This window comes from Mobula birostris, chromosome 1 (genome assembly GCF_030028105.1).
Source record: "Mobula birostris isolate sMobBir1 chromosome 1, sMobBir1.hap1, whole genome shotgun sequence".
Classification (NCBI taxonomy): Eukaryota; Metazoa; Chordata; class Chondrichthyes; order Myliobatiformes; family Myliobatidae; genus Mobula; species Mobula birostris.
Genome location: NC_092370.1, coordinates 66,437,511 through 66,463,803, shown reverse-complemented (window position 1 = coordinate 66,463,803; position 26,293 = coordinate 66,437,511). Strand labels below are relative to the sequence as shown.

At 40.6% G+C, this 26,293-nt stretch overlaps 1 protein-coding gene across 3 annotated transcripts in view; it reads right to left on the bottom strand.

Moving 5' to 3' along the window:
- Nucleotides 1–16,487, bottom strand: part of lrrcc1 (leucine rich repeat and coiled-coil centrosomal protein 1) — a 127,057-nt gene extending 110,570 nt beyond the window's left edge. For 2 of the 3 annotated variants that reach the window (XM_072256265.1, XM_072256274.1), the window contains exons 1-6: nt 16,073–16,487; nt 7,809–7,906; nt 5,678–5,883; nt 4,226–4,291; nt 2,291–2,458; nt 814–983 (exon numbers count right to left, since the gene is read on the bottom strand). In XM_072256265.1, coding sequence (XP_072112366.1) covers nt 814–983; nt 2,291–2,458; nt 4,226–4,291; nt 5,678–5,883; nt 7,809–7,867 — 669 coding nt within the window. In that variant the 5' untranslated portion in view covers nt 7,868–7,906; nt 16,073–16,487. The remainder of the gene's footprint in view (nt 1–813; nt 984–2,290; nt 2,459–4,225; nt 4,292–5,677; nt 5,884–7,808; nt 7,907–16,072) is intronic. The other variant, XM_072256283.1, reaches the window with a different exon arrangement.
- Between the last annotated feature and the right edge of the window lie 9,806 nt (nt 16,488–26,293).

Below are 26,293 nucleotides of genomic sequence, written 5' to 3'. Positions count from 1 at the left end.
GGGAAAGGTATCGGACTAGAGGCAGCAGGGCCAAAATTGGAGCTGGAAGTGGTGGGACCGCAGCCTAGAGGCAATCAGGGTCAAGGTCGGACCAGTCCTGATGAAGAGTCTTGGGCCCGAACACTGACTAATCATTTGCCTCCTTTGATACTTACCTGCTGAGTTCATTCAGCATTGTGTGTGTGTTCCTCAAAACTTCCACCATCTGCAAAATCTTGCGTCTCCATTATTGGCATTAGGTCTATTCTTTCTACCTTTCCACTCTCTGCAACTTAAAAGAACCTTTGTGCATTTTTACAGTTTTGATGAAGGAACTTTGATCCTAAATGTTGACTGTTCTTTTTTTTCCCCTTAGATATCTTTCATCCTTTTAGTGTTTCTAGCAATTTCTATTTTTGTTTCAGATTTCCGGCATTTGCACTTGATCAGACACATCAATTTCCAGATCCTTCTCACACTGGTTGTTCAACCATAAGGAATGGAGCCATACCACATAATTATTTTGTCTTCACAGCATATGAAAACAAACATGAAATTAAAAAACTTTTATATTTATGTGCATTTTTCACAAGCTGAAGAAATAGAGTTAAGGAGTTTTGCTTTAGGATTTTTCAAATAACATGATGGTACTAAAGGTAGCTCTTCTTAAATTTGTTGATATGCAAGTTCAGAATAAATAGAAAAGCTAAAAGTTAAATACAATTATACAATAGTTACTCGGGTTTTATCATTTGGACTTTCACTATCCAAAAGCAAAAGCTGAGGCAATCCAGTTTGCATGCTCCTGAATAAGAGTGGAGAAAAAGAACAAACCTTTTCCATGTTTAGACTTGAGTCTGATGATACCAAATATTCTACGTAGTCTTCTAAACCAGGTATATCCAAGGGGGCTCCTTGACTTTCGTGAATAAACTCACCAGATCGCCTTATTCCATCTAATACGGTCAACTGATTTAGAGATTGAAGTATTACTTCTCTGTATCCTGAAAATAGTTTAAGACCATTTTCAAATACATTAGCTCACGCTTTCAGTCAAACCAGCTTTTAATAATCTGAAAATTGAGACAAGTTACTAAACAGGTCTTTTTGGGTTTCTTTTTGTCATATTTATTTTAAATATATTTATCTATAGTAAACAGCTCATTTTAATATGCTTGGAACCCACTCAGCATATGGCTTTATTTAAAAACAGATTTGAAAATATCTTTGCTTTCTCTCTTAAAAGATATCATGTTGTTACATAGATTGAAGTATTGTTTTACTCGGCATTCAAGTGAAAGTCCCTATATCACTGCTGGCAAAAATATCAGAAGATTATGACAATCTTCAAAGTTACAGATCTCAATGCAAAATTGGTTTTAAATACAGGTATGAAAGCTGAGGAAATGATATACAACCAAAAAAAATTGCACATTATGAATTTGGATGAGAACATGTGAACAATTTTCACCTGAGCCCTTACACTCCTTTAAGTCAAAGGCCATTCATCAGCTTCAATTTTGAACATGTAGTTTGGAAACAATAATAATTATTAACTAATCAATACTGTTGATAATAAAAAGACAAGAACATTTTAATATTAAATCATTTGACATTATACTGATAGCCTAAAAATATTTTAAAGCATATTTTAAACATTTAATGCAAATGCCTTTAAAATTTACTTCAAAAATCTTTAGAATACCATCCACATATCACAATATTTGCGGAATGAAGTTTGCCATAATACCAAGTTAGCTTTTTATAAATCTGATTGCATACACAGCAAATTCTTCATTAGATTAGTAAAGGGTTATTTTATACAAAAGAATAGTTTGCTATTAAAATCATACCATTAAAACACCTTTAAATGCCAACAGGCCATGTCCATATAATGTCAACAAGTTGTAACTGTCATCACATAAAGCAGCCTTGTATTGTTCTAATTGCTTCATCTACTTGCTTAGTCTTTCTATATAATCAAGTAGGTATGCCCTGAAATTTTGCTCAGAGGTCTTTGAGTCCTTGTCACATGGAGCTATGATTTGACATTTTGTTACACGTTACATAAAATTGAGAATAAAGGTCATACAGGACATGCATTATTTTAATGCAGTCTAACAGCAAGACAGCATGAAATCAAGAGTAAGCCTCAGGTGGAAAAGTTAGTTTAACTGATTAAGATATTTTCAGCAGTGAAGCTTCTTCTGTGTCAATCAAGATTATTAAAAATTAAAAGCAAAATAAATGTTTGATTCCATCTCCAAGAATGTATCTCTTGTATATTAGCAACACTATATGGATATAGTACCTGCTGTTTGACATACTGGGTTGTCTCTTCCATCTTTTGTTAGAGTCAGATCCGTTAAGAAGCACAGCCCCACCATACATTGCAACAAATGTTTTAAGTTGCTGATACAGTTACTATGAAGATCTACAAGACTTAATTTATGACCAATCCCATGAAGGTGTGAGAAACCTGTATCAAAGATAAAAAAGTAGTAAACAGAGAATCATGAAATGTTTCTATAAAGAAAATCCCTTTGGACCTTTTGTTTAAGTGTTTTTGTTCACATGTTATTTAACCCTTTTCCATTCTGATGATCGATTTCTATTTCAATTTCAACTTCATAAATCGAAGTATTGAGTACAGGAGTTGGGGTGTTATGTTGAAGTTGTACAAGACATTGGTGAGGCCTAATTTGGAGTATTGTGTGCAGTTCAGGTCACTCTACTTACAGGAAAGATGTCAATAAGATTGAAAGAGTGCAGAGAAAACTTACAAGGATGTTGCCAGGGCTTGAGGACCTGAGCTGTAGGTTAGGATTTTATTCCCTAGATTGTAGAAGAATGAAGGGAGATTTGATACAGGTATACTAAACTATAAGGAGTATAGATAGGGTAAATGCAAGCAGGCTTTTTCCACTGAGGATGGGTGAGACTAGAACTACAGGTCATGGGTTAAGGGTAAAAGGTGAAATACTTGAAGGAGAACTTCTTCACATAGAGGGTAGTGAGAGTGTGGAAGAGCTTCCAGCAAAAGTGGGGGTTGCAGGTTTGATTTCAATATTTAAGAGAAATTTGGATGCGTATATGGATGGGAGAACTATGGAGGACTATGGTCCGGATGCAGGTTGATGGTACTAGGCATATTAATACGTTGGCATGGACTAGATGGGCCGAAGGGTCTGTTCCTGCACTGTAGTGTTCTATATATTTCCTCATGTACTTATAACTGATTTATTATAATAGGATTTATGAACTATGCTGTCAAGACATGATGCAAAAGTATATAATTATTTTATAATCTATTTACATATTTGGATAGATTCCACTGGGAGTTTGTAATTCACCAACTATTAATTGGCAATTAACAAAATGCAACAAAAAATAAAAGTTAGCACTACTTAATAGCTTCTTAGATGTCAGAGAGAACATTGTCAGGAGAAACAAATGGAGAGAACAAAGTAAATTAAGAAGTAATGACTACATAATGATAAAAATAAGCTTGAATTACAAAAAGCTGTAGAAACAACTGAAAAATCAACTTGAAAAACTAAAAGAAATGTCAATACATTCTCTGCTACTCATTGCATACATATTGCTACTGCTGTTATCATACTATGATTTAAGAAGTGTCTTTGCAATTGATAATAATACATGGTCATCATCATTTGGTCTCATTTTGCAACTACCTGGATAAATAGGGTAATGTGCTAGGGACTTTATAACTTTAAAACTGTTAGGATGCAGAAATATAACTATACAAAACTGAAAATGAATCTTTCATAAAGGAAAGCAACAATAGCAGGTTCACTAAGGAAAGGGAAAACATACCAACTTTAAGCAACAAAGTATGAAATGGATTACATTTAAGAATAAGAGCTATACTATACAATTTTTCAAAATAAATTAAATCCCTGTATAAGTTTGCTCAAGATTTTCTGTAAGCAGTGCACACAAAATTTTGGAGAAATTCCAAGTGTTTCAAGTAGTCGTCACAACTAACATTTTAAAATCCAAAAATTAAAAAGTAGTGAAGAGGAGAAACAAAATATTCATGGTTCATCCACAACACTTCTAACAAAGCATCGTTCAGATTAGAAAACAAGAGAATTAAGGACAAATGGGAAAACATGATAAACCACAATTCAATTGACCTTAAAATGAAACCCAAAGCTCAATGGCAATGTCTGTCAGTTAAGATTATAATTGAGTTTGACTTTGCAAGAGAATCCTTACTTACCACTTAAGTCTGTAATGCGATTGTATGACAAATTTAATCGAGTTAAATTGATAAGACCATTAAGTCCTAAACACAAAACGTTTTTCCAATTAATTCAAAGTTTAATGCACTGTTCAGCACAAGTATTATTTTCAGAGAACATTAATTTGAAATGTATTTTATAAACTTAAATTCTTAGTTAAAAGTTCAAAACGTTCGAAGTTTAAAATAACATTATCAGAATATATACATGTCACCACATACAATTATGGGATTCTTTTTCGGCGGGCATACTTAGCAAATCTATAGAACAGTAACTGTAAATTGTAAACATCAGGAACTGTATAAACAAACTGTGCAAATGCAGATAATAAATAACAAGCATGAAATAACAAAATAAAAGAATCCTTAAATGAGTGTAGTTATCCCCTTTTGTTCGAGCGCCTGATAGTTCAGGCGTAATAACTGCTCTTGAACCTGGTTGTGTGAGTCCTGAGGTACCTGTACCTTCTACCTGATGGCAACAGTGAGAAAAGAGTATAGAAACATATAGAAACATAGAAAGCCTACAGCACAATACAGGCCCTTCGGCCCACAAAGCTGTGGCGAACATGTCCTTACTTTAAAAACTACCTAAGGTTATCCATAGCCCTTTATTTTTCTAAGCTCCATGTACCTATCCAGGAGTCTCTTAAAAGACCCTATTGTATCTGCCTCCACCACTGTTGCCAGCAGCCCATTCCATGCGCTCACTACTCTCTGTGTAGAAAACTTACCCCTGACATCTCCTCTGTACCTACTTCCAAGCATGTCCTGGTTAATGACGATCTTTGATGATGGATGCTTCTTTTCCACAGCAACTTTTCATGTAGATATGCTCAGTGGTTGGGAGTGTTCTACCCATGATGTACTGGCCAAATCCAATACCCTTTGTAGGATTTTTCACTCAAAGGTATTGAGGTTCCCATGCCAGGCTGTAATGCAGCCAGTCGGCACACTTTCCATTACGCATCTATATAAGTTTGCCAAGGTTTTTGATGACATGCTGAATCTATGCAGACTCCTGAGGAAGTAGAGGCGCTGTTGTGCTTTCTTCACAATTGTATTTATATGACGGGTCCAGGACAAGTCCTCTTGAGATAGTGACACCCAAGGATTTAAAGCTATTGATTGGTTTCCCTCTCCTGAAGTCTACTATCAGTTCCCTGGTCTTACTGACATTGAGTGAGAGGTTGTTTGTTATTACACCACCATTTCTTAAAAAGTAATCCCTTCTCTGGCATTATCTCGAACCCTTTTCTCCCCCAACCACCCCACATCAAAAAAACTCAATTCTCTAAAGAGGTGCTCAAAAAACACATTCAATTTTTTTGGGGCACCCAAAAATTTCATAAAATAAGCAAATCAAATTAGCACATCTCAACAATATATTAACTGTAAAAAAAAGTATTTCAGTGTAGCACATTTACAAACCTTCTACTTTGGTTATTAAGTTACAGGATAGATTTAGTGTACGTAAGGCTACAAGAGTCTCCAATCCTTCAATACGAATAATCTGATTGGAGGAAAGATCGAGGTGCTGCAACTGCCATAGATGTCCAAGGCCCTCAATTCTGGAGATCTGATTGCAGTGAACATTCAACGTTCGAATCTTTGGACTTAAAGGTACAGCCAGCAAGCTATTGAAAAATGAAAAGTAATTTCATTAAAAATATTTCCTTCATATAACAAATGCTACAAACAGACAAACCTATCAGCATGTGACCAAAAACATCTTTTAAATCATGTCTTTTTTCTACAAATTTTATACCATTTTATAGCTGCATTTATTGGCACATAATAAAGCCAGATTAAAATATAATTACTGACTATGACAAAGGTATACTGTACTTCCTCGTTCTTTTTCACATATCCCAAACTGATGACAGTTTATTACTCTTCTCCTCCGACAATGCCTTGTTGCTGTCACTTCACTGGAGGTCACTCACATCATTGTGCTCTTATCCAACTGCTGCAAGAGAATGCTTCCACTAGCCTCATGACTAATTTGTCAGTGAACAACACAATAATTAAACACAATGTATTTGTTTCTGGCCCATGGACTCAATCTGACAGACCAGGAAGAACCTCAGAGATTCAGAGTTCATCTGGGAATTCAGAACACTGAAGCTGGATTTCAATTAGGTTGCAGAATAGCATCTTTCAAAGAAGACCAAACCGTGAAATGAGAGGTGTCAATTGAGCAGATACTAGAAGACATGGCTCTAGTCAGACATACAGCACAGAACAGACTCTTTGAGCCACACCACCAGCATGAGTTAATCACGGGACAATTTACAATCACCAATTGATCTACTAACAGTTAGGTCTTTGGACTGTGGGAGGAAACTGGAACACCTGGAGTAAACACACATTCCACAAGGGGGACATACAGACTCTTCACACAGGACACTGGGACGGAACTTTAACGCCCCAGGCTGCAATGTGTCATGCTAACCACTAAGCTACCATGCTGCCCCAAGCTAGCTTGCAACATTCATAGCAAACATGAAAAATACTGATCAGTGTCCAAGCCTTTGGCAGAGTCTTGTATGACAATATAGTCAATGTAATATGTTTAGATTTAGACAATAGTGGTTGAAGGATGAGTCTATGAAGAAAACAGACGACATATAAATCTGCAGTGGGATATATAATCTTACTCAGAAGACCAATGTTACCAAGGACATATTTAAGCTCACAGATTTCAGCAAGCCTGTATGGGAGCTCTTTGAGAGGGAGGTCAAAAGATTGAGGATCTTGAAGGAAAAAAATAATAATTTTGAGAAAATTATGCCAAAATGGTAAACAGAAAGCACAAAAGAAAAAAAATTGAAGCTGGCATTCACATATTGCAAAACAAAATGTTTTGCAAGATACTTAACCTAACTTCAAGTCTAAAAGTGTTAATGACCACAATATCAGCTTGGGTAGGAGATACTGGCAGATGGGAAAATCTTATTAAAGGTTGCACGAAGATTACAGCTGATAGACAAAATTCTAGTCAGACTTTTTAGACTATCAAAATAATGGTAGGATGCACAGCTTGTTTTAGCAAGAGAAACTGGAAGGTAAACTCTCATCTAATAGAGAAAGCAGTTCTAAAGACAGGAACACTTCCACAACCCTTTATGAAGAAAGACCAAGACCACCATCGTGCTCTGAAACTATGTATTCATTGCATTAGTTTGATTTTCTGAAGCCACCCGAATAGTTTATAAATTTTATTTAGACTTTCTTCTTAAACTTGTAATCAACCAAACGTGCATTTTGTAAAGCACATTACCTCAAAATCTGCATTGTGAACAATAACGTTTGTGTGGCTTAAAACATCAAGTCAGAGAAAGCTAGTTTTCCCTTAAACAAATTGATTCAAATACATATTTGGTAGTTAGAGTACATATCTTAGCTTACACAAATACTTATCTTACACATGGTCTAAAATTAAGTTCCACTGACCAGCAGCAAAATTACTTTAAAATACAAGAAACTCAACTGAATTCACAGACTTGATTACCTTATATCCAAGAATCTCTACATTCCATTTAAGAGTTTAATAATGTACCTGGTGATGGCCCTATCAATTAGACACAGTTCGTGGGATGCTTGATCACCTTGTGCCATTTGCTTTCATTATTTGGCTGACACTCAGTAATTTGAGACCTAATCAGGAAAAGAGATAAAGTTCAGTTTAGCCGAATTGAAAAGTTTCATTTCATAGTAGTACTAGATGCCTTGAGTTTGATCCCCATGTTTGTTTTGCCTCATTAGGAGCATAGACCCATAGAGGTTATAGGTTTTGGTAACTGATATATAATCAGGAGTTCAAGTTTATTGTCATTCAACTATACACATGTATACAGCTAAACCAAACAATGTTCCTTTGGGATCAAGGTGCAAAATACAGTAAATATATCACATACAGGACACACAATAATACTACACAATATTAATAGATAAAAATTCTATAGATGTACAAGTTCACATAAAATGCACGCAAGACAGTTAAATACACAATAGTATAATGCTACTGGCACTGTCATAAATCATGTGCATTGGGTGGGAGCAGGGTGCTCTGACAACTTCTCAGCCTAGGGAAAGCTGTTAACCAGCCTAACAGTCCTTGTTCTTACACTGTGGTACCTTCTGCTTGATGGTAGGAGGTTGAAGCGATTGTGGGACAAATGGGAGGGGCCCTTGATAATGCTGAGGGTTCTGAGAAACGCCGTACTTCTGGTATATGTCCTGGAAGGTGGAAGGGAGAAGAGAGACCCCGATGATTCTTTCAGTAGTGCTCCCAATCCACTGCAGGGTCTTACAGTTAGATACTGTACCTTGCAGTTCCCCTATCAGCGGCAATACAGCTGGTCAGGACACTCAGTAGTGCTCCTATAGAATGTGGCTTCTAACACTGGAGTTAAACTCCATAAGGTCTCATGATAAAAATGTGAACAGACAAAGGTTCCAGCTGATGAAAGACAGGGCATACAACAATGCAAATGTTAGTGGTAAGACAGGGGATTGGGGAGCTTTTAAAAACCTACAGAGCAACTACAAGAATCATTAGCATAAAATATGAAATATGAAAGCAAGCCAGCAAATAATATCAAAGTGAATAGTAAAAGCTTTTTCAAGTATGTAAAAAAAAAGAGACGAGAGTGGATATAAGACTGCTAGAAAATGAAGCTGCAGAAATAGTAACAGGGAACAAGGAGATGGCAGATGAACTAAATGAGTATTTTGCATCAGTCTTCACTGTGGAAGACATTAGCAGTGTGCCAGATGTTGAAGGCTGTGAGGAAGAGAAGTGAGTGCAATTACTATCACAAGAGAGAAGGTGCTCAAAAAGCAGAAAGACCTGAGGGTAGATAAGTCACCCAGACCAGATGAACTGCTCCTTAGCGTTCTGAAAGAAATAATGGTAGAGATTGTGGAGGCATTAGAAATGATCTTTCAAAAATCACTGGGCTCTGACATGCTGCCAGAGGTCTAGAGAATTGCAAATGTCACTCTTTAGGAAAGGAGAAAGACAGCAGAAGGGAAACTACAGACCAGTTAGCCTAACCTCAGTGTTTGGGAAGATGCTGGAGTCAATTGTTAAGGATGAGGTTATGGAGTACTTGGTGACACAGGACAAGATAGGACAACGTCAGAATGGTTTCTTTAAGGGAAAATATTGCCTGACAAACCAACTGGAAGTCTTTGAGGAGATTAGACATCTAATAGATAAAAGGGGTGCAGCGGATGTTGTACATTTGGACTTCCAGAAGGCCTTTGACAAGGTGCCACACATGAGGCTGCTTACCAAGTTACGAGGCCATGGTATTAAAGGAAAATTACTGGCATGGTTAGAGCATTGGCTGATTGGTAGGAGGCAGTGAGTAGGAATAAAAGGATTCTTTTCTGGTTGGCTGCCAGTGACTAGTGGTGTTCTGCAGGAGTCGGTGTTAGGACCACTTCTTTATATGCTGTATATCAATGATTTAGATGATGGAATAGATGGCTTTGTTGCTATCTTTACAGATGATATAAAGATTGGTGGAAGGGTGGGTAGTGTTGAAGACTCAGATAGAATACAGAAGAACTTAGATTAGGAGAACAGGCAAGAAAGTAGCAAATTAAATATAACGTTGGAAAATGCATGGTCATACACTTTGGTAGTAGAAATAAATGTGCAGACTATTTTCTAAACGGGGAGAAAATCCAAAAATTTCAGATGCAAAGGGACTTGGGAACCCTTGTGCAGAACACCCTAAAGGTTAACTTGCAGGTAGATTCCATAGTGAGGAAGGCAAATGCAATGTTAGCATTCATTTCAAGAGATCAAGAATGCAAGAGCAGGGATGTGATGCTGAAGCTTTATAAGGCACTGGTGAGGCCTCACCTTGAGTACTGTGAACATTTCTGGGCACCTCATCTAAGAAAAGATGTGTTGGCATTGGAGAGGGTTCAGAGGAGGTTCAACAAGGATGATTCTAGGAATGAAAGGGTATCATACGAGGAACATTTGATAGCTCTGGGTTGCTACTCACTGAAATTTTGGATGGTGCGGGATCTCATTAGAACCCTTCAAATGTTGAAAGGTCTGGACAGAGTAGATGTGTAAAAGATGTTTTCCATGGTGGGGAAGTCTAGGACAAGAGGGCACAGACTCAGGATAAAGAGGCATCCAATTAAAACAGATGAGAAATTTCTTGGACCAGAGTGGCGAATTTGTGGAATTTATTACCACAGGCAGCTGTGGAGGCCAGGTCATTGTATGTATTGTTAGGTTCTTGATTGGACACGGACTCAAAGGTTATGGGGAGAAGGCTGGGGAGTGAGGCTGAGGTGGTGAAAGAAAAGATCAGCCATGATTTAATGGCAGAGCAGACTCGGTAGGCCAAATGACCTAATTCTACTCCTGTGTCTTAAGGTCTTAAGATTATAACCAACCCTCTCTGCCCCCACACCAAGATGGACTTTGGTGCTGCTCATTGATCTTCCAGCCAAATATATCAAGCAGTATCACTGATCAAAGTAGCTAAGATCAGTCTTAGTGAGGGTGATGTAAGAATTGAGAAAAGTCACCTCCTTGTTCTTGCATTCTATACTTCAGTCAATGACAACAGAAATCATGCATGACTGAATCACCTCACTTTCCTATCTTCAGGGAATTTGTGATTAAGAGCAGGCTTAAGAGGGAAATTCAAAGTACATTTATTGTTAAAGATTGCAGAATACAACCGAGATTCATCTTCCTCACAGACAGCCATGGAACCCGTTCAAAGAAAAACATCAAATTCCATGTGTAAAAAAAAAAATCGAGCAAAAAGCACAATACTGTATAAAACACAATCGAAAGAGTCCAGGCATATTCAGTTCAGCTCAGTGTTCATTTTCTACAGACCAGCCCAATTTCAAGCTGCAAAAAATAGCAAAGACAAATCAGTGTCCAGAAGTTAGAAATACATTATAACGTGAAATACAGAATCCAATCAACAAACCGCATCGATTAAATCTTGCCAACAACTCCAGCACCATCTTCCAAAAGCATCAGGAGGAGAAAGAGAGAGGGTATGAGATGGGTTTGTTAAACAGGGTTAAAGATAACCCCAAGAGATTCTTCAGTCATAGCAACAGTAAAAGACTGACTATGCCCTCTTAAAGACCATCAGGGCTGCCTATGCATAGAGCCACAGGAGATGGGTGAAACTTGTATTGTCTATTTCTCCTTGTTTACGAAGTATATCATGGATTTCAAAGAAATGAGAATAATAGTGAGGCTTTGGATCATATGCATACAAAGAAAGAGGCATTTGCAGCCTTGGAGCATATTAGACAAATGCCCAGGGCTGGACCAAGAGCTCCTCCGGGCCCGGGAAGAAATCACAGAGGCCCTTGTGAAAATATTTGTTTTACTATTAGACACTGAAGTTCAAGAACACTGAATGTTGTTCCATTAGCCATGAAATGTGATGGAAAAATAGGCCAGTGAATCAGACTTAAGTTGTAGGGAAGTTAGCAGGTTACTGGTATTCTCAGGGACAAGATTTTCCATTATCTGGATACGGAAGGCCTGATCAGGAATAGTCAGCATGGTTCTATGAGAGGTCACATATGATGAATTTTCAGTTTTTTTGAAGAGATAACCAAGGGGTAGATGAAGGTATGGCAGTGAATGTGGTCAAAATGGATTGAAGAATGGCCTCTGACAAGGTCCTGCATGGCTGACTGATCTGGAAGATTAGGTCATGTGGGACTCAGGGGTAGCTAGTGAGCTGGATTCATTACTGGCTTGATGATAGGAAGCAAAAGATGATGGTTGAAGGTTGATTCTCCAACTAGAGACCTGGGACTCGTGGAATGCCCTAGGGGTCAGTATAGGGTTCTCGGTTATTTATTATTTCTGTAAATGATTTGGATACCAGTATACATGACAGGATTAGCAAGTTAGCTGATGATAATAAATTATTAATTGTGAAGCAGGTTACAATAGAGATCTTGATTAGTTCAGGAGATGGGCTAACGAATGATAAATAAATTCCAACCTAGATAAATTATGTGTTTCATTTATTCAAACCAGGGCAAGACCTAAATAGTGAATGGTAGGGCAATAACGAGTGTAGCAGAACCGAGGGAGCTGGGAGTACAAGTGCACTGTTTGGCAGCGCAATTGGACAGGGTGGTGAGGAAGCATTTAGCATGTTGGCCTTCATCAGTTAGGGCAGTGGGTTTAGTAGGGACATTACATTGTAGATATAAATGTTGGTGAGACAGCTCATGGAGTGTTGGGTACAATTTTGGTCACCCTGTTAGAGCAAAGACATTGTCACTGTCTAGCTGCATAGTTGTAGAAGAGATTTACAAGATCGCTGCCTGGACTAGAGGGTCTGAATTAGAGACTTTGACCATACTAGTTCTTTATTCCTTGGAGTGTAGGAGAACGGGACACAATATCATAGATGTCCATAAAATCATAAGGGGTATGGATAAGGTAGACAGTCATAGTCTATCAGACACACAAGAGCTTTGAGTGACTGCTAATAGATCACATAAAATCCCCCTTTCCAGTTTGCCTACTGCTCAAACTGGTCCATTGACGATGCCATAGCTCGGCCCAGCACTCCATCCCATCCATCCTGGAAAACGATGCATCGTACACCAGAATGTTGTTCAACTTTAGCTTGATGTTTACCATGATCAGCCCTCAGAGGCTGGTGGGTAAAATGTTCTTGCTGGGAGTTGACACCCCCCTCTGTAACTGGATCGTGGACTTCTTGACAGAAAGACCCTAGCTGGTCCAAGCTGGCAGCAACATCTGAAGCTTCATCACGCTGAGCAATGGTGGCCCCAGAGCTGTATGCTCAGCCTGCCGTTGTTCACTTTGCTGACTCATGAGTGCACTGCCACATCCAACTCAAACTACACCACCAAGTTCACTGACAATACAACAGTGGCTGGCCTCATCAGCAACAATGATGAATTAGCATACAGAGAGGAGGTAGAGAGGTTTGTCAAATGGTATGAGAACAACAACCTGAGTCTCAACATGGACAAGACAAAAGAGATTTCAGGATTTCAGGACAGTGCAGCTTGACAACTCAGCATTGCACATTAATGAATCTGCTGTACAGAGAGTGAATAGCACAAAGTTCCTTGGTGTGCACATAATGGAGGACCTAACCTCGAGCCACACCACCTCATTGGTCAAGAAGGCACAACAGTGTCTGCACTTTCTGTGGATATTGAGGCATGCAAGGCTCCCCACTCCCAATCTAACAACTTTCTACAAGAGCACCATCCGGTTGCCTGTCTGGCTGCATCATTGTGTGGTATGGAAGCTGCAAGATATCGGACCGGAAGACCTTACAGAGGACAGCAAAAATCAGAAAAAGAATCACTGGAGTCTCCTTCCCCCCTATTTTATGACATTTATCAGGAGTGTTGTATACGAAGGGCCCAAAGTATTGTTGAGGATCCCTACCACCCATCCCACAATCTCTTTGACCCACTATGGTCAGGAAGGAGGCACAGGACCATCAGGACTAACTGCCAGACTGGGTAACAGCTTCTTCCTTCAGGCTGTGAGACTATTGAATACCTTGCCAGCTTTGAGGTTTCGTCACTAGGACAATGAGCTGTTTACCTGTGCTGTATACTACTTGCATTTTGAATTATATTTTAGTAACTTATTTGTAGCAGTATTTTGTTTTATGAGCCATGTGTGATATATTGCATCTATTGTGGGCGCATCATGATCCAGAGGAATGTCATTTCATTTAGCTGTGTGTACGTACAGTCAAATGACAATGAACTTCAATGTACTCTTTTCCCCATGGTTGTGGAGCCCAATCCACAGGACAAATACAAGTGGGGAGAGATTTAAAAGACAATTGTAAGTAATTTGTTTACACAGGGGGTAGGGAATACCTGAAGTATTTGGATAAAACACTTACAATCACAGGAGAAAGTACAAATTCCACACAGACACCACTGGAGGTCAGGGTTGAATCCAGATCACTGTGTCTATGAGGTGGGAGCTCTATTAGTTGCATTAACAGGCCATAAAAGTCTGTCATTGATAAATACTATCCAGATCAAAGTACCTAGAACTTAGTCCTGTAACATTCCACAGAAAATAGCTTCACAAGTCATTAAAATGTTGACCCTTTTCTCCATTAGACGCAGAGCCAGAATTAGGCCATTCAGCCCATTGAGTCTTCTTTACCATTCAATGATGGCTGTCAGGAAATTATTCTCCAGTCCAAAAAAAATTAGTCCAGCTTACCCTTTCCCCTCTGATTTTAATGGGGTTTACTCTCAACCTACCACGTGTGACCTCCTTGAAGTGATTACCAAAGGCCAAGTAAACTATATTAATTTCCACTCTCAGCAGCCCTCTCCTTGTCAGCTTCAAACAGTTAAGTCGACTTGACTTCCCTGATGAGAGAAATAGTAAATTTGTAGTTCTGCAGTCCACCTGCATCCAGCCAGAAGAGGGTGCCGTCATGCATGATGACAGCACAGAATGCAGGATGCAGAAAGGACAAAAACTGAAGTCTCTGCAACCAGCACATCAAATTCTACACTCTCACACGTAACACTTATTCCACACAAAAATCAAGAAAGGAATAGGCGCACTGGAAATAAGAGCTATAGGATCCTTATTCAAGCTGACAGTGTAGGCTCAACACAAATATCTACAGAACAAGGTGGAACATCGTCCAGGTATTCCTTCTACAGGAACAGGGCATGCCCAATCTAGTCAATTACTGCTAATCTCCACCGACCTTGCAATATTGCCGCCATGTCCCTGACCACCATTTCCTCTGCACTTCTTGAACACGCTGCTTTCCCTTCAAATTCACACTCACTTTCCCAGTTCTAGTCATTTACCCTGGCAGCACTTCTCAAAGGCTCTGAAAGTCACAAATTGCACCTCAGCAAATAACAACAAAGAGTCAGTTTCACACTTGCGTGCATAGGATCGAAAGAGGATGGAAAGTTGTAGAATCAGTCAACTCCATCATGGGTATATTAGCCTCCCCTACATAGAGGGCATCATCAAAAGGTGAGGCCTCAAAAAGGCGGCATCCATCATTAAGGACCACCATCAACCAGGACATGGCCTCTTATTGCTACCATCAAGAAGGTGGTACAGGAGTCTGAAGACACATACTTAATGCTTTAGAAACAGCTTCTTCCTCTCTATCAGATTTCTGAATGGATATTGAACCCCTGCACACTACCTCATTTTTCTCTTTTCCACTATTATTTTATTGTAACTTATAGTAATTTTTACAGTCATAGTCATACTTTATTGATCCCAGGGGGAAATTGGTTTATGACTTATGCTGTACTGCTGATTCAAAGCAACAAATTTCAACGTCATTGATAACAGATTCTGATAGCATCAGTCCATCCACTTTAGACTTTCAATCTGTTTGGCAAAAACAAGATCAAGAAACTATTCCCCAAAACTATTACCACGTATTCCAGCCACAAGTGGAAACCTTTATTCACGAATTTAGTTTTCCTAGCATTCACACTCACTTTCAACTTCAACTTCGGTGTCCTAGCCAATCCAAGTAAACTTTAGAATACATAATTACATTATAGTATCACTTTATATTACAAACTGACACGAATTTATCCGTTGTTGAAATGCTACTAAATGCTGCCTTTGTTGCTTACAATTTACATTTCCTCAAACTACTTTGCAGACAATTAATTCTTAAAGCGCCGACTAAATTCTTACACAGAAAACATTAGCACCAGAGAAGGTCCTGCAAATCAAGCTATGAATTTACACATACAATATTGCATTTTTGCTACTCTACAACTTACAGAATTTTGAAACCAGGTCAAGCACGATCCATTAGAGCTGCAGACGGTGGTATCTCTCCAAACAGGATAGTTAACGAATGGATATGTTTACTTAACGTGGACTCCTCCAAGTTCCTTCAGTTGATGCCATTAAACAGTGAAAAGGTGCCTTACTCCCGGATAATTGCGGACACCTAATCCCAGTTTTAACACAACTATGACAAAGGACGTGAAATAACCATTGACCATTTGGAGTTGTTGATTTGAGTAGAGATTAAATGACCAAACGCCCGATATGTTGGTACTTCCGATTTCACTCGGGTCCTGGTCCCGCCGCCCCACTTCCGCAGCATCTCCATCGCAACCGCAACGCGCCGCCAAACTCCGCCATCACATAAAGACCGACCGAAGGCCCAGCCCCTCCTACCTTCCCGCTCCAAGCGTTCAAACTCGGCGCCTCAATCCCCTTCCCGTCCGCCTGCTCCAACCATCCTCCGAACCCCGCAACCGGTAAATAAGTTCCCCCCAAACCACGTCCTGGTTGCTTGTTGCTTGTGATAAGAAATTACAGACGATTGAGGTCTGGAGAAGGTACTTAATATTAACATATTTCAAATATCGATTCCTTCTAAACTAGCTTTGCTTGAGCATAGACCTTCAGCCCACAATAGTCATTGTCATAGTAATACTTTATTGATCCCGGGGGAAATTGGTTAATGCTGTGCCATCCTATGTAAAAGTACTCTTTGATAAATCTGACACTTCCTCCCACACAGCTCATAATTCTTCATTTTTCTTACATGTGCCTATCTCTCTTATGTGTCCTTATTGTATTAGCCTCTTATTGCAATCGTCTGCCGTGTAATCTAGCCACCTACCTCTCTACCTCAAAGTTCAAAGTAAATTATCAAGGTATATCTGCAAACTTACTAGTTCACCTCTCTATTTCCTTATTAATTTATTTAAAAAAAACACAAAGGGCAGCAGTCCCAGAACAGATCTCTGCAGAACTCCAGGGAGAATGTGCTCCATCTACTACCACCTTATACTTCCTGTGTGGTAGGTGAGTTCCTAATCTATGCAGCTGAGCTTCCATAGATTCCATGCCTTAGGACTCTCTGGATGAGCCTATCATAGAGAATTTTGTTAAACATCTTAGCAAAATCCATACACTGTTTGGAAATGTAGACGAGGTTTGACCTAAATGCAGAGCAGTGGAGGTGATTTAGCAGTGCACTATAGTTTTAATAATGAACTATTAATAACAGAAAGCTCGCCAGAAGTGAGAGATGAGTTTGGGGCACTGACACAATGCAGGCATCCCAACTCTCCCTGAGATTCCGGGAGTCTCCAGCATATTGATAGCGGCTCCCTGGCGCCTGCAAATTATATACAATATCCCGGAAATCAATTTTTTTGAGAGCGAGCAAGCGAGAGGAAGAGAGGGAGAGACAGAGAGAGCGAGTGACAGATGTAGCGAGAGAGTGACAGAGAGAGCATCCTGATTGGTCTCTCTTTGTGCTAAGTAGACCTATCAGTTTTCTCTGTGGGCGGGCTTTACAGTCGACCTCTCTCTCTTTCATTATCCATCAGTTCAGTTTAGTGTCCTGCAGCGCCATGGCAGAGTGTTCCAAAAAAAGAAAATATAAAACGTACTTCACCCCAGACTACACTAAAGTGTACCCCTGCCTAATAGGGGTCAAAAATAATGACAGTGTTGCTCAATGCCCTGTTTGCAACAGTGACTTTTCTATTGCCCATGATGGGTTAAATTTAAATGACTGTAAAAGACATGTTGAGATGAGTTTAACAGGTGTCATTCGTTCATTAGCATAGCTAACGTTATTTAAACTAGCTGGCTAATATTACATAAGACAATATAGTAAAGATACACCTTATGCTTTTGTTTATTTTAGGGACCACAACATATTAGGGAGGCTAAGCACAGGGAAGGCTGCTCATGCTCAAGTACTTCACAGTTCTTTTCAGCAGAAAACCAAAGTCTGACAGAGAAGGTCACTAGAGCTGAGGTGTACTTTACATCTTTCATTGTTGAGCATAACCTGCCATTCCAGGTGTGTCAACACACAGGCAAGCGATTCAGGAAAATGTTTTCTGATTCAGAAATAGCAAAAAAACTATGCCTGCTCATCAACCAAGAAGCTATTGTCACGTCACAGTACAAGGAAAGTTTGCAAAAGAAATAGAAAAGCTATTTGCATTAGCATTTAGCTATTAGCATTGAGACTGCCAACAAAATACTCAACAAGAAATATATATATATATATATGTGTGTGTGTGTGTGTGTGTGTGTGTGTGTAAATAGTTTCAATACGTGATCAAATAAATTGTTGTGTTCTTTCATAATCAAATGTCCTGTATACTTACACCCTTGGAGATTGACCGGGTGGGGGGGTGGATATGGGGTTGCGGGGGGTGGGGGTGGTGGTGCTACCTCCCTGAAATGAGTTTTTGCAGGGTGGGATGTCTGTACAATGCCTTGAGGGAAACCATGGAGACAAACTAAATGTTGGAGAATCAGATCCACTGTCTTCGCAGTTGACGGAAGCTTGGGGACGGCAATGAAGTGGGCCACCTTGGAGAGCTGGTCCACCAATGTGATGATCACTATGGCCTCATCAGAAGGTGGCAAACCACTGATGAAATTAATGTGGGACCATGTGTCAAGGGATCAGTAGGGGCCACAAGAGCCCAGAGCTGTTTGGAGGAATTGAACTGGGCCCATTGAGAGCAGGCAACGATGAACTGACATATATCTGCAGTCATGGTGGGCCAACAAAGCTGGTGTTGCAGAAGTACAGAGTCTGTGTGCACCTATATGGCCAGAGAGGGGTGAGGAGAGAATCCATTGCAGACTTTATTGTGTTTAGCAAACAACCTAGTCAGCACAGCCACATCCACTCCAACCATCAGGGACTGGAGTCAGGATGGTGTGAATGCATTACTTTGTCAGCAGCTCCCAGGAGTGTCAGCTAGACACAAGCAAGACTGTGGTCAGGTGAAGACAGACTCTCTTAAAATAAAGTAAGATCTGAATAAGCTCAATAACTAGTGCCCCATAGAGTTGATGTACTGATGGCTGTCCATAGTATAGTGAAGGAATTAAAATACCAGGGAATGATACTAAGAGAGACCTCGTTAAACACTAACTCACCTATATGACCAGTAAAGAAATTGGATGGATCATATTGGTTGATAGTAGACTACATCGTCCTCAATAAGACCATGGCAAGAGGTCCTACCACAATCCTGAACAGTCTGTGACCAGAAAATCTTCACAGCACTGGATTTTGTGATCTGCCATTAGCACAAGTCCCAAGAGTGAGTTGCCTTCACCCTAAGTGGGAAGCAGTAGATATATAGACCAGACTGCCTCAGGGACTCAACAATAGGTTAGCCATTTTTCATAAAGGCATAGCACAGATGTTGGAAAAGCTCAACCTGACCCTCTATTACATGACCATTCTACAATTGTAGATGATTTACTAATTGCCTTAGGGAATAAGGCAAGTCATAGCTGGAAATAACTAATATTTTATAAATCTGTTTTTTCATGAATTGTTTCAGTGAGTGAACTTTGAGTCCTCACTGGATTACTTAAAGACAAGTAGGGAGAATTGTAGAGGATTATTACAAAATTACAACCTAAAATTCAGACCAATACATCTGTTTCCAACATGAGCAACAGGATAGATATAATTGCTGAAAGTGCAACCTACACGTTTTATGTATGTGGTAATTTAACATCTTAATAAAGATACTGTATATGGATTTGCCCTTAGCACAAAGCATGCTCTGTAATGTACCAAGCAACATAAACTCAGTTAGCACAAAATAATCTGCAGATGCTGGTGTCAAAGGAACACTCACAATGTGCTGGAGAACTCAGCAGGTCAGTCAGCATCAGTTGAAATAATTAGTCAACGTTTCGGGCCGAAACCCTTCGTCAGGACTGAAGGAAGAACTTTGTGGAGGGTTTGAAGAATGCTGGTAGTTGAAAAAAACAGTAATTTGAAAGACAAAGGGGTGGGGAAAGGAAAGCAGGGAGGTGATTGGCAGGAGAACAATAGTAGAAGGAGGCGGAACTATGAGGGAGGTGATGTGAAATAGAGATAGAGGAAGGGAGGGGGAGGGAATTACCGGAAGTTGGAGAATTCTATGTTCATACCAAGGGGCTGGAGACTACCTAGACGGTATATGAGGTGTTGCTCCTCCAACCTGAGCTTAGCCTCATCATGGCAGTAGAGGAGGCCATGTATGGACATATCTGAATGGGAATGGGAAGCAGAGTTGAAGTGGGTGGCTACCAGGAGATCCTGTCTGTTGTGGTGGACGGAGTGGAGGTGCTCGACCAAGCAGTCCCCCAATCTGCATCGGGTTTCACCGATGTAGAGGAGGCCGCACCGGGAGCACCGGATGCAATAGATGACTCCAACAGATTCGCAAGTGAAGTGTTGCCTCACCTAGAAGGACTGTTTAGGGCCCTGAATGGTGGCAAGAGAGGAGGTGTAGGGACAGGTGTAGCACTTACGCTTACAGGGATAAGTGCCGGGTGGGAGATCCATAGGGATGGACGTGCGGACAAGTGAGTCGCGGAGGGATCGATCCCTGTGGAAAGTGGAGAGGGGTGGAGAGGGAAAGATGTGCTTAGTGGTGGGGTCCTGTTGAAGGTGGCGGAAGTTGCGGAGGATAATGTACTGGATCCGGAGGCTGGTGGGATGGTAGGTGAGGACAAGGGGAACTCTGTCCCTGTTGCGGTGGCGGGAAGATGGGGTGAGGGCCGAAGTGCGGGAAATGGAGGGAATGCTGGTGAGGACATCATTGATCACCGTAGAAGGGAAACCACGATCCTTAAAGAAAGAGGACATTTGAGATGTCCTGGAATGGAAAGCCTCATCCTCGGAGCAGATGAGGCGGAGATGGAGGAACTGGGAATAGGGAATGGCATTTTTGCATATGGCGGGGTGGGAAGAGGTATAGTCGAGGTAGTTATGAGAGTCAGTGGGCTTGTAGAAGATGTCAGTGGGCAGTCTGTCACCAGAGATGGAGACCGAGACATCGAGAAAGGGGAGAGAAGTGTCAGAGATAGACCAAGTGAATTTGAGGGCTGGGTGGAAGTTTGAAGTAAAATCGATGAAATTGACGAGCTCAGCATCGGTGCAGGAAGCAGCACCAATGTAGTCGTCAATGTATCGAAGGAAAAGTTGGAGAGCAGTACCAGAATAGGTTTGGAGCACAGACTGTTCCACATAACCAATGAAGAGGCAGGCATAGCTGGGTCCCATGCAAGTTCCCATAGCTACACCCTTAGTCTGAAGAAAGTGGGAAGAGCCAAAAGAGAAGTTATTAAGTGTGAGAACCAGTTCCGCCAACCGGAGGAGGGTAGTGGGGGTGGGGAACTGGTGAGGTCTATTATCCAGGAAGTAGCGGAGGGCTTTGAGGCCTTCTTGGTGGGGAATGGAGGTGTATAAGGATTGGACATCCATAGTAAAAATGAAACGGTTGGGACCGGGGAACTGGAAGTTATTGAAGAGGTGGAGGGCATGGGATGTATCGCGGATGTAGGTGGGGAGGGACTGAACTGTGGGTGACAAAATGGAGTCCAGGTAGGCAGATACAAGTTCGGTTGGACAGGAGCAGGCAGAAACTACGGGTCTACCGGGACAGTCAGGCTTGTGTATCTTTGGGAGGAGGTAAAACCGAGCGGTACGGGGTGTGGGAATAATGAGTTTAGCGGCTGAGGATGGAAGGTCTCCGGAGTTGATAAGGGTGGTGATTGTGCGGGAGACAATGGTTTGATGTTTTTTGGTGGGGTCCTGTTCCGGGGTAAGGTCAAGTTTAGATATTCAGAGCGAGAGACTGCATAAGAAATTTGCTACAAATCCCCAACTGCAAAGAGACTTAAAGAGTCAAAATGTGCAGTTTTATTGAACTTTGCTTCCTTCTGAAAAAAAATTAAAGGCCCCATATGTATATTCAATCTTACATTTAGTATTTAAAGAAACTACACATAATACAAGGGCATCTTCAAACGTGATTGAGATACTAATGACCTTGTGAAGTGAGGAATCTTTCATAAATCATATGTTCTTGGTCATTACATTTGCTTGACAGTGAGTGAAGCAGAAAATTTAAATTAGTAAGATTCAAGGCAGTAGTTTAAATCACACAAGGTGTGACTGATCAGCTTATTCCACATTGCCGCTTGTCCAAAACAAGCTAATTTTAACTCAATCAGCTTCCTCATTGCCAATAGAATCTTTTTTTTTTTGAGTTTCTATGCTACTTTTGAGATTTTTTTTTAGCCCGAGTGGAGTCATCAGGACGCCATCATGACAGCGTTTTTTTAGCAGGCTTTCTTATTTTTACGAGGCTGAGTTGCTAGCTCGACGCTCAACCCAACACAGATGGAAAGCATGCCGGGGCAGCCGGCTGGATTCGAACTTGGGAGCCTTCACTTCAAAGTCCGGTGCTGATGCCACTACACCACCAGCTGGCTACTTTTGAGGACCCAGGTCAGACCCCACTTGGAGTACTGTGCTCACTTCTGATCGCCTCACTATAGGAAGGACATGGAAACCATAAAAAGGGTGCAGAGGAGATTTGCAAGGATGTTGCCTGGATTGGGGAGCATGCCTTATGAGAATAGATTGAGTGAACTCGGCCTTTTCTCCTTGGAGCGACGGAGGATGAGAGGTGATTCGATAGAGGTGTACAAGATAATGAGAGGCATTAATTGTGTGGATAGTCAGAGGCTTTTTCCCAGGCTAGCACGAGAGGGCATAGTTTTACAGTGCTTAGAAGTAGGTACAGAGGAGATGTAAGGGGTAAGCTTTTTTACACAGAGAGTGGTGAGTGCATGGAATGGGCTGCCGGCAACGGTGGCAGTGGAGGCGAAAATGATAGGGTCTTTTAAGAAACTCCTGAATAGGTACATGTTCAGCACAGCTTTGTGGGCTGAAGGACCTGTATTGTGCTGTACGTTTTCTATGTTTCTATATATTCTATACACTATAATTTTAAGCCAATAATTATTTTCAGGTATTATCTAAGTGGGCAAGATTTTCTGGAAGTTGCCACCTATGTCAAAGAAATCAGCTCACAAACTATAACGCAAACACGAGGGAATCTGCAGATGCTGGAATTTCAAGCAACACACATCTGACCCTTCGTCAGGTCTCGGCCCGAATCATCGACTGTACCTCTTCCTAGAGATGCTGCCTAGCCTGCTGCGTTCACCTGTAACTTTTATGTGTGTAGCTCACAAAATACTGTTGGGCTGAATGCCATAATTTTGCTGATTTTCAAAGTCGGAGCATCCACATTAGCAATGTCATAAATTTACCTGTTGCAACTGGACAAACTGATAATCTGTGAACCAAAAAGTAACAAAAAGAGATATTATGGATGTGATGGGAGAGGACTTCGATACAATAGCGCTCTCTGAAGAGGTAATGCTGAGCAAACTCGTGGGCCTGAAGGTAGATAAGTCCTCTGGTCCTGATGGAATGCATTCCAGGGTACTAAAAGAAATGGCAGAAGTTATAGTAGAGGTTTTGGTGATGATATACCAAAATTTTCTGGGTACTGGGCAGATTGGAAGATGGTGGATGTCACACCACTTTTCAAAAAAGGATGTAGGCAAAAGACAGGTAACTGTAGGCCAGTTAGTTTAACATCTGTAGTTGGGAAAATGCTTGAATCTATCATTAAAGAATAAATAGCAAGGCATCTGGAAAAAAATGGATCCATCAGGCAGATGCAGCACGGATTCAGCAAAGGCAGGTCCTGTTTGACAAACTTACTGGAGTTCTTTGAGGATATAATAAGCGCAGTGGATAGAGGGGAACAGATGGACGTTATTGACTTGGATTTCCAGAAGGTGTTCGATAAGGTGCCACATAAAAGGCATCCATAAGGATGCATAGAGTTGGGGGTGTTGTATTAGTATAGATAGAGGATTGGTTAACTAATAGAAAGCAGAGAGTTGGGATACGTGGGTGTTGCTCTGGTTGGCAATCAGTAGTGAGCAGTGTGCTGCTGGGGTCGGTGCTGGACCCACAACTCTTCACAATATACATTAAAGATCTGGAAGAGGGGACCGAGTGTAGTGTATCTAAGTTTGATGATGATACTAAATTGAGTGGAAAAGCAAATTCTGCAGAAGATATGTAGGGTCTCCGGAGAGATATAGATAGGTTAAGTGAGTGGGCAAAGGACCAGCAGATGGAGTACTATGTTGGTAAATGTGAGGTCATCCACTTTGGAAGGAAAAATGAAAGAGCAGATTATTATTTAAATGGTAAAAAATTGCAGCATGCTGCTGTGCAGAGGGACTTGGGAGTGCTTGTACGTGAATTACAAAAGGTTGGTTTGCAGGTGCAGCAGGCTATCAAGAGGGCAAATGGAATGTGGGCCTTCATTGCTAGAGGCTTTGAATTTAAGAGCAGGGAGGTTATGCTTCAACTGTACAGGGTACTGGTGAGGCTGCACCTGGAATACTGCGTGCAGTTCTGGTCTCCTTACTTGAAGAAGGATATACTGGCTTTGGAGGAGGTGCAGAAGAGGTTTACCAGGTTGATTCCAGAGATGAAGGTGTTAGACTATGAGGAGAGATTGAGTCACCTGGGACTGTATTCACTGGAATTCAAAAGATTGAGAGGAGGTCATATCGAAATATATAAAAATATGAAAGGGATAGATAATATAGAGGCAGGAAAGTTGTTTCCAGTGGTAGGTGAAACTGAAATTGGGGGACATAGCCTCAAGATTCGGGGGAGTAGATTTAGGACGGAGATGAGGGGGAACTGCTTTTCCCAGGGAGTGGTGAATCTGGAATTCTCTGCCCAATGAAGTAGTGGAGGCTCCCTCAGTAAATATATTTAAGACAAGGTTGGATAAACTTTTGCATAGTAGGGAAGTTAAGGGTTATTGGGAAAAGGCAGGCAGGTGGAGATGAGTCCATGGCCAGATCAGCCATGATCTTACTGAATGGTGGCGCATACTCGACGGGCCAGATGGACTACTCCTGCTCCTATTCCTTATGTTCTCATGTTCTTATGTAATACGTCTTTGGACTGGGGGAGGACACCGGAGCACCCAGGGAAAACCCATACATACCACACAGAGGGTGTACAAACGCCTCACAGAGGATGCTGGGAGTGAACTCCAGACTCCAATGTTCTGAAGTGTAATAACGTCATGCTAACCATAACACTATCTTGGAACATATACAGAGAATAAAATATCATTAGAACACAGAAATGAATTTAATGTAAATTAATTTGCTTAAAAGGATCAGGAACTAAAACATCAAATACATGGAATTGTGAAATAATTATGCTAAAGATATTTGACATTAAATATTTTTCATCAAAGATAGAGAAATTATTCAGTGGTAATTATGGCTTTGTATTCCAATTGAAACCCAGAATTAATATTTATACCTCTCATTCAATGAGATATAAGTATTAATTCTGTTCAAAGTGTCAATGGTGTCCACCCTGATCATTCCCTCTTCCCTTCTCCAGTCTAGTAGAAGATACAAGAGTTTGTGAGTGTACCACTTGATACAAGGGGTAACTTCTAACCTGCTGTTATAAGATTCTTGAATGGATCTCTCAAACCAAAAATATAAACAATTGGTTGAAAGGCTTTTCATATGAAGAGCATTTGAGGGCTCTGAGTCTGTACTTCCTGGAATTCAGAAAAATGACGGGGGGGGGGGCATTCTCATTGAAATCTATCAAATGTCAAAAGGCCTCAATAGAGTTGATGTAGAGAGGATGTTTCCAATGTCTAAGTTTAAGATCAGAAGACATAGCCTCAGAATAGAAGGGTGTCCATTTAGAACAGAGATGAGGAGGAATTCTTTTAGCCAGAGAGTGGTGAATCTGTGGAATTCGTTGCCACAGGTGGCTGTGGAGGCTAAGTTATTGGGTATATTTAAGGTGGAGATTGATAGTCTTAATTAGCCAGGGCATAAAGAGATATGGGGAAAAGACAAGAAATTGGTGCTGAGAGCAAAATGGATCAGCCATGATGAAATGGTGGAGCAGGCTCAATGGGCCAAATGGCCTAATTCTGCTCTTATATCTTATAGACTCCCAATCAACATTGGTTTGGTGCTTGCACTTTAATGCCTTTAGTGAACAGGGCCAAGGATAATTCCAAGGCATTTTATACTTGAATTAACAAAAGGAGGACAACTGAGAAGAGGGT